Source organism: Lampetra planeri, chromosome 12 (assembly GCF_965212315.1).
Source record: "Lampetra planeri chromosome 12, kcLamPlan1.2.h2, whole genome shotgun sequence".
NCBI lineage: Eukaryota > Metazoa > Chordata > Hyperoartia > Petromyzontiformes > Petromyzontidae > Lampetra > Lampetra planeri.
The window spans coordinates 7,887,032-7,896,560 of NC_136118.1; the positions used below are offsets into that span (position 1 = coordinate 7,887,032).

Here is a 9,529-nt window from a genome sequence, read left to right on the forward strand (position 1 = left end):
TATCCCTTGTAGCGGGGTCGATGCCAACCACACGAAGTGTGGGTTTCCGGGTTGGGCTGTGTCTTGGTCATTCCATCTCTCAAGCTTCTGCCGGTACGATGCGGGGGTTGAAGACTGAATACTCAGCAAGCCGTAAAGCCACACTTGGGTTTACAAGCGGCTGCGACAACGTACGCGTTACATGGACAATTGAGCTAATTTAACAAAAGTTAGCAATTTCATTGTTCTTGTTTCAAAGCTAAAAGAAATATATAAACGTGTTGATGGGAGGAGGAGGAGGAGGAGAAATCAAAAGTGTGGTGGAAAATGATGAGCATTGCACCAGACGCTGCAGGAATCTGCGCAGAGGAGCACTGGTAGGGGGCGGGGCTTTGGGGGGGTGGTGGGACCGAGGGGGGCGGCGGCTGGAGAGGGGGGGGGATCGCGGGGTGTGAGGAGTAGCAGGAGGGGGGGAGCGGCAGCCCTGACATGACCCCGACCCACTCTTAGCTCGCGAGCCTTTGTGTCTGGGGATGTTAATTGGGAGCCGGTCACTCGGACAAAACTGCCTGGGTCTTGCGGGAGTGTGAAAACAGCCGTGAAGTGCTCAAGGGTTAGTGGAGTCATTAATGGGCTTAACACAGCAACAACAGAAGGGAGACACACAAGAGTCCGTTTTTTTCTCCCTGTCAGTTGCAGAGCACGGGACAAACAAGCCCCCCCCCCCCTCCATTTATGTTGAACCGCAAGTCACCGCGGGCTTTCAAATTGCACGGCTGACCGTTAGGACTTGCCCTTGACAAGGCGCGAATAATGGCTTCAGCCGTGCCGTCACACCAGCGCCAGGAGTTGAACACGACCGCAGTGTGTGTGTGGCCCAATGCGAACACGCACGCTTGTTGATTTGTAAGGGTTGCTGAGCGCGGAAAACCGAAGGCACAAAAGAGGCGATTGAAGTGCAACGAGCGGCAACGGTTAAAGTTGCCGTGGGTTAGGGCGAAAGAAGTCTCTTGAATCGAACGAAATATGACGACAACTTTGGGTGCAGAGATTACGGGAGGGAATTTGCGGCAGTGCAAAGAAAGGAGAAGCCTGGTTGGAGACGGTGTGGAGGAGATGAAACTGACAGACCGAGTCCTCAACGTGGGTGGAGCAATCAATGAGTGAAGTTCGCGAGAACCATGGGGTAGCAGTGGTAGATGTGTGATGAGGAGGCGACTGCCTGACTGCCAGCGATTGAATGACGAGTATACAATGCTGGAACGGCCTACCATTCACTGGTTTATCTTCAAGTCGATGAGTTAGTGATTATGACAAAAAAAACACGATCAGTTAGAATTTAACTCGCATCAGCGAATGTTTCCCAGAAACACGTGGTGAGCTTGTTGCGCACAGTATGTATATACCAGAACGATGCAAGCATTGTGCTATTGCTATTCACAGTGACCATCACAAAAGACCCTTTGTCAATCCACTGCTGGATAAAGGCCTTCCAAAATCACGTTGGTCATAGGGGCTATTTGGCCATACTTCGCTATGTTGTTCAGTGACGGTTGGTAAGTGGGGGGGGGAGTGGCAGGAGTAGTTCAGGTATCACTCACCACTAATGTTTGGCCATGAATCAAACTCAAGTTGCCAGGGTTCATAGTGCAGTGCGCTAACCGCTGTGCCACGCTCCACACGAATCATTATTACTTAACGCCAGTTGATTGGCAATTACGTAAACTGCACGATAAGTGTATTTATTAACGTAGCTTGCATTTACTATTTTGCCCACACACAATGCGTGTTACTGACGCATGAAAGGCAATTTTTGTTGTTGTTTATCTAAAAAATCAATTTTACATTTTCCACTATAATTTGCTATGGAGCAACACCATACCAGCCTCCTGCATACTCTTAGTTCTTTCGGTAAAGTCACGTAGGTAAAAAATGAAATTAAAATTAATAAAAATAAAACAATAAAATCACGACGTTTCGGAGGCAACACAAGCTTCCGTCTTCAGGTGAAACTGTCACAGCAAAATATCTGTATCAAGTGAAGAGAAGTCCCAGAGAAGTTCACTTGATACGTGACTTTACCAAAATAACTAAGAGTATGAATCCTTGCAGTCACGAAAGCATCAAATCTAGAATCATCCTCCTGCATATTAACGTGTTCATGTATTGTAACCGCCTCGTTATTCCAATTATCACACCAATACTTGACATTCCTTAGTTTTTTTTGTATTATTGTAAGTGCATGCGCTAATAGGACAGTACTCATTTCCACTTTTCTACCCTTCAGCTCGCGTGTTTTTCAAGACCACGTTCTTTCATCCTCTCCCCCCATGTCGTCTCACGTCCACTCAACAAAGTCTATCTTTGAGCCACTGCCAATGCTGGTGTGATCAAAACAAGCCCAGAAGTGACATGTCCCTAATATGTATGTATGTTGAACTTCTTTCGCACCGTACATAGCCAACCGTGTTAATCGGAAGTGTCGGGGATGGACAACAAACTAAACACAAAACAAGCAGGTCTGAAGAAATGAGTTTGTAATCAAATTGTTAAAGTGCATAGCTGCAGTGGCTTCCTAATATCAACAGGAAGAGTGTTCCAGGTGACCGTATTTGTTTTATTTCACCAGGTAAGGCCCACTGAATTATATATCTCTTTTTCAGAAGCGACCTGTCCACAATTGATAGCCCAACGAAGTGGCTTATAATGTGGAAATTTAGAGCAGCCGAAAAACCAGGGGACTGGGAGAAAAATCCACATGACCACAAGGAGAACACACACAAACTCCAAACATACAGGTGTTAGGGTCGGGATGGAACCCACGACCTCCTGCATACAAGGCGAGAGATTCAACATGTCGCCATCACGGCAACTGCTAGCAAAACGATAAGTCGAGGCTTAAACTCGCCGTGGACAGAAAGTGGGCAACTACACAATCACATCCACTGCACTGGCATCGGATGCGGTTAGTTAGTTAATTAGTTAGCATGCTGAAGTAACATGTTATTTAATCTTGAATTTGCATCCATCAATTGATGGATTGATGGATGCAAATTTTTGCAATCTTTGGAAGGACGTTGATCAACCAGGTAAAGTGTTAACCGTTGTGGTGGCCGACTCTCTGAGTTGCATGACATTTCTAAGTTTGCTAAGTTTGATCTTTTTTCTTTTTTTGTCTCTCTCTCTCTCACCTTGCCCCCTCTTTGAATTTCACCCCCACCTTCTCGCCCGTTACGGCAGCCCCTCCCCTCCCTCCCCTCCCTCCCCCTCTCGGATCAACACAATGCCCCGTCACAGCGGCTTGTTTCCATTTATCACCTGAAGACGATTGCTTGTTGTTGCAATCGAAACGTCGTGATCTATTATTTATTTTTCTATGTACGTGCCTCTACCGAAAGAATCAAAGAGTATAACATGTTATTTATTGATGACATTTATTTGGTGATTTATTTACAAAAAAAATAATAATAATGAGCTAAGATGTGGCTCAAGTGTCATGCCATACCTATGACAAGCTACATAATTTGGAGATGAACAACAGAGCTTTACTTTCGATTTAAAGCTTTCGTGACTGCAGGGATTCATATTATTGGTTCTTTCGGTAAAGTCACGTAGAAGGGAAATAATAAAAATATAAAACAATATTTTATTATTTCCCTTCCACGTGAATTTACCGAAAGAAATAATAAAAATATAAAACAATATTTTATTATTTCCCTTCTACGTGACTTTACCGAAAGAAATAATTAAAATATAAAACAATATTTTATTATTTCCCTTCTACGTGACTTTACCGAAAGAAATAATAAAAATATAAAACAATATTTTATTATTTCCCTTCTACGTGACTTTACCGAAAGAAATAATAAAAATATAAAACAATATTTTATTATTTCCCTTCTACGTGACTTTACCGAAAGAACCAAGAATACAGAGCCTTACTTCTTTGTGTTCTATTGCAAGTGAGAGAACGGGTTAGCAAGCAGAGCTGAGGTGGACTATCTGGCTTTACTCTGGGTGTACATCCTCACAAAGGAACGCGAGCCCACAGGTCATTGTGACATTGCCCGTTTGTAAGGTTAACAGAGGACTGCCACATTGCGAGCAGTAGATTTGTCAAAAGTCGGCGTGCTTCTTGTTACCATTAGTATTATACATCTGTGCGTCTAGGCGACAATACTATACATCAGCAAGCATCTTGAGCTTCATGGGGAGAGTTGAAACATTTCTTAAAATAAGCTCTCCATGTGTTGTTATTGAGAGTCATAGGGAATATAATACTTGTGGACGATGTTTATGTGCTGAGACAAACGGACATCTATTTATTTACATGGTTGATCATAATGATCCAGGGCAATGCTCAAAGTATTCAGTGGTTTGATCACATTACTTGTTATGTTGAACAGAGCTCCATTAGGTGACCCCGCAGTATTTGTTGAATAAGCTTGACTCTGCTGATGGGACCTAACATGTTGATACCAGTTTTAGAATTTACTTATTTAAGCAAATGAAGCTGGATTAACATTTCTATGGAAAGTTACAGGACTGAAACAAATGTTTGACGTGCAGATAGAACAGAGGTTGCTTTATTGCGTGTCAAACGTAACTCTCTGCAGAAAATGTGACCTTTAACCCACGAGTAGATGATGCCAGCAGTGAGAAGCTCCCGGCACGGTTTGGTTGAAACCAGCTTTTTTCCCATTTGACTGAAGAACAGATCTAGACGAGGCCGGATCCCTCTCGCATGTATTTACACAATCCTGTGCAAAACTGGCCCAAGCAACCAATAACCCCACCGAACAAACCATGGAATGCCTTCAAAGTGTGGGAGGGGAGGGGGGGGGCAATCCAGCAATGTCAAACATTGCATATTACATGCATTTTCTCGAGTAGATGTCAATACAATACCAATGATCAGAGGTCTTAACCAAAGGGGGTTGATTACCCCCAACTACGTCGCCCTCCCACGGATCTGCCACATCGGTGGTTGCAGATTTACATCCAGAGAAAGCCAGAGCAAAAAACAAATCCACGATTTTTTTGGATGTGCTCGTGTGAGCTGGATATAAGCACACCCCCACCGGGGCAAGGCTGGGTGGTCTGCTTATATTCGAAGGAGTGTGATTGTGTGAAACGTTGCCCTTTGCCTTTTCCCCACAAGTAGAGTGTAATGACGTGTTGCTTATATGGGAACTGCGCTTGTTAATATTATAAGGGTGGGCTTAACTCAAGATGTAAAAACAACACATTACATTTTAAACCACCCATTTTTGCATACAGTGTAGGACAACTTCAACAAAATTTTTTTTCTGGTGACTGATTGACAATAATTAATTATATGAATTATAATTACAGCCCTATGTCAAGACGCAACAGACAAAACAATCGTTGAATAAGCTTACAAACGTAGAACACACAAAAATAATCTCATTGCTTTGTTAATCCCCTACTGGATGAAGACCTCCCCTCACCATGTCGGTCGTGTGGGTTATTTGACCATACTTCACCACGGTGGTCAGTGTGCGTTAGTGAAAGCAGAGACGGCCCAGGACCCGTTCAGCTATCACTCGCCACTGACAGCAGCCATGCCCAGAAATTGAACTGAGCTGGGTTCGAGTGCAGTGAGCTAATCACTGCGCCACCACTCCACCCGACTGTTCCATAAAATGATACACATTAATAATTAATACCCATACATGCTTTAACAGCACCAGGGAGTGCTGATAGGTTGTAAAATGAAATGTGTTTGTAAGTTTATTAAACTTGCAAATACCTAAGTCAGCTATTCAAGTACAGTATAACCTTTAATCTCACGTAAACTATTTTACAAAGTGAATGATGTTAACCAGTGTATGAAGTCTAGTTACAGTGCACATAAACAAACGTAATAAATAAGCTGAACATTGTTTCACACTAAAATAAATCATAATTTACTGCCCTTGGTCAGTGCACTGCTGGATGAAGCCCTCACCACGCTGCCCCGGCCATGGGGGTTTTATTTGACCATACTTCACCACGCTGGTCGGTTGTGGGTTGGTCAAGCCTGGCACAGGGCCAGAGCCGATTCAGGATATCACTCATCACCGATGTTAGCCATAGCCGGGAATTAAAACTCAAGTCACCAGGACAATAAGCACGGTGCCTAACCACTGCACGACCGCCTTTCCATATTGCACGCACACACAAGCACACCGACTATACTCTGCAGTACAGTATTGGGGTGCTTTTAGAATAAGTAACGGAGCATAGCGAAGACATATGCATTAAACACGGGGATAACATTGGCTCTTTTATATATCGCATTTTTTTTCGTGTGTAAAAGCTACAAGAGACCCTACAAGCGCGAATACCAGTGGTGATGAGTCCTGTTAAGTTTCGTGATGGGTTAGGCTGGGTCACGTGCTGTCATTCCATTACCGTGCAATTGGCCATGGTTCTCTTAATTGGTCCAGTGGCACAATGGTTGGAACGCCAGACTCAACAATTGGAAGGTCGCGAGTTCAAACGCCGATCAAGGGTCAACTCGCCTAATAATGCGTCATTGGTCGATAAAATCGGTACCACTTTGTGTGAGGTCAGTACCACGATGTGCGAAGAAGATGATCTCTTGCATGGGAATGTGAAATCTCCACCACTGGCTTGGGGTCATCAGCGGAGATGTCAGCAGCCGCATGACTAAATCTTAGCAAAGAGATCATACGTTGACTTGTGGCTTTGTTTTTGGAAAGAGCAGCTACAACCACGTTGACCCGAGTTCGATTCCTGGCCACGTCTAACATCAGTGGCGAGTGATATCAGAGCTGAACATGAGCCTCGCCGAGACTCATTCTAAAAATGAGTACCTGTTGCGGCAGTGGTATCAGATCACCTCTAGCTTTAACCCTCACCTGGGCCCGAACCTGGGAAGGCATCAGTGGTGCGTGTGACGCCCTTACCAAAGCCCCATCCCGTACAATTGTTTGATTGGTATTTTTTTATTTGAATAAGTCATTGTCAACCCCGACCTCTGTGACATTTCAGTCCACAGGTTGGTCAGCCAATCAGTTTACTCAATTAATATTTATTTTATATCAATAGAGAACAACAACAAATTTGAGACAGCTATCATTTTCAATCTCTTTTCACAATCCTGTAATCGGAGCAATAAAAGTAATCTGTTTTAAACGTAATAACAAAATGCGAAGATATACGTTATTTTATTTACTTTCGACGATTAAAAAAATATTCCGGTGAAATAATTACATTACGAGGTGAACATATTGTCAACTTAGAGCAATTTAAAATTAACCGTGGTCAGTTTTCTGTATTTCGTCACTCCCACCTCTTTGGTGGCGCTATTATTCGTTATCCGAACTTCTTCCGCTGTTTCGGTTCAACGCTTATCTCGTACACGGGAAATCCCGTTTAGCCAGTCTGTTCGGTGGCAACGGCCGGCAAGCCACGAACAATCGAGTTTTTTTCGATTTAAAGCTTTCGTGACTGCAGGGATTCATCCTCTTGGTTCTTTCGGTAAAGTCACGTAGAAGGGAAGTAATACAATAATAAAAATAAAACATAATAAAATAATTATCATGACGTTTCGGCTACGTTGTGAGAATTATTGTATTATTTTATTATGTTTTATTTTTTATTATTGTATTACTTCCCTTCTACGTGACTTTACCGAAAGAACCAAGAAGATGAATCGAGTTTTTATTTGGGTGCAAAGTCGCCCCAGCCACCAGCCATACGAGGCGTATATTATTTTTAAATAGCAGTATGACACAGTACAGTACATACACACAATGTTTGGTCAGCCTCCTCAATGGACTGCGGTCTCAAATAATGCGACCAGCTTCTCTTCGTCTGCGCGTTCATTCAGACTCCCGTTCATCGCTGTTCCCTCTGTTGGGTCGTCGTCACGCTCGGCCATTAGTCGTCCACTCTCAGTCATCGTTGACCAAGATAACATTGCACAGTGCTAACTAAACAAAACCTATTGTTCTTACCAGGTAAGGCCCACTGAGCCATTTTTCAGAAGTGGGCTGACCGCAAATGATAGCCCAACGAAGTTACTTTCTCACGCGGTCATATGTAGCAGCCAGGCATGTGTCTAAATCCACCAAATATACAGGCGTCAGTGTCGAACAGCGAACACCGCGACCGCGTGTATACCAGGTGAGGTCGTTAGCATCTCGCCAGAGGCGTAGGTAGGGGGGGGCAGGGGAGGTACATATGTCCCCGGGCGCCAAGGTAAAGGGGCGCCAAAATGAGGCTTACAACGTTACATTATAACTTATTGCGGCGGGCGCGGCAGCCTGGAACTACTGCACACATCTACACCTCAACCTAAAAGTTTATATATCCCGCCACACACAGCCGACATGTCATGTAATTACATTTTGGCATGTGATTAAACGGGGGGGGGCGCCAATTTTATAGTTCGTCCCCGGGCGCAAAATATCCTAGCTACGCCACTGCATCTCGCCACCGCAGCGAACTCACTCAGTCTGGGCTGCGAGATGTAATTCCTCGTCACGGCCTGCACGTGCTCTCTGGCCGCGGCGGCGGCGGCTCCATTCCCCGCGAGCCTCGCTTCGTGCTTGCCCGGCATGGTGAAGTCACGACCACGTTGCTGACGACGACGATGACGACGACGATGATGATGAAGACGACCAACGGCGCGCCGACGTTACCTCTACAACAGCGACGCGCCGACGCAATGAAGCGTTAGAAAGGAAATGTGGCGGTGTGAATGAACTGGACTGGGGCCACGAGACGTCGAGAAGAAGAAGGAAAAGGGGGTCGCGTGTAGTGCGTGTATCTTTAACCTGTGCGGACTTGCCTAATATACCTGCCACGAAACCAGACGCGTCTACCTTGAGCCAGTCCTCGAGCCCTAGCCAGCGAACTCGCTCGCTCGCCCACCCACTCGTTGCAACCGTGAGCCCGACCCCCACTCCCCTCTCACCATCAGCCGACGGTCATGTGCGCAGTAAACACGGGTTAAACATTGCCCCGCGCCTGGCTCACAACTATAAACACCGCCGCGTCTCTTCAGCCACCGCTCTGGCCGGGTGAAACTGGCAGCAAGAGATAGCAATCAGCTGCTGCTGCTGGAGACCAGATTGCGTGTCGGGGTGGAGTGCGTGTGTCTTTGTTGCGGCCAACACCGGTGACGATTATCTGAACCGTCTTGGGCCTCTCCTAGGTCGACTCAGCCTCAAATGAGTACCCGGTGCGATGTGTGTAAACATCACCGCTGGGGAGACAAAGGCGGCCGGGCGTGGTGCTGGCCACTCACGCCCTCGTGTGCCGTGCCGACCTGCATATAGGTGCTGTTCGCTAACAGCACTTGCCCCAACAGTCTGTTACAGGCTACACGGGGGGATCTTTGTCTTTGTTTCGTGTAAACAGTGGCTCAGTGAGACGCACAGGTGATGTGTATCTACCCAAGCCAGTTCATCCACAACAGCTGCATGGGTCTGTCCCGTGACCTGCCAGCGAGCCTTCAAGCGACGCTTAATGTGGTCTCGAAATGCACCTAGCATGGCACAAACGTTGTAGAGAC

The 9,529-nt window shown here is 45.6% G+C and overlaps 1 protein-coding gene across 1 annotated transcript in view; it reads right to left on the reverse strand.

Moving 5' to 3' along the window:
* Positions 1-8,860, reverse strand: part of LOC144721616 (V-type proton ATPase subunit B, brain isoform-like) — a 40,781-nt gene extending 31,921 nt beyond the window's left edge. Inside the window, exon 1 of the mRNA XM_078599399.1 lies at positions 8,464-8,860. Within this exon, the coding sequence (XP_078455525.1) occupies positions 8,464-8,572 (109 nt within the window). The 5' untranslated portion in view covers positions 8,573-8,860. The remainder of the gene's footprint in view (positions 1-8,463) is intronic.
* Between the last annotated feature and the right edge of the window lie 669 nt (positions 8,861-9,529).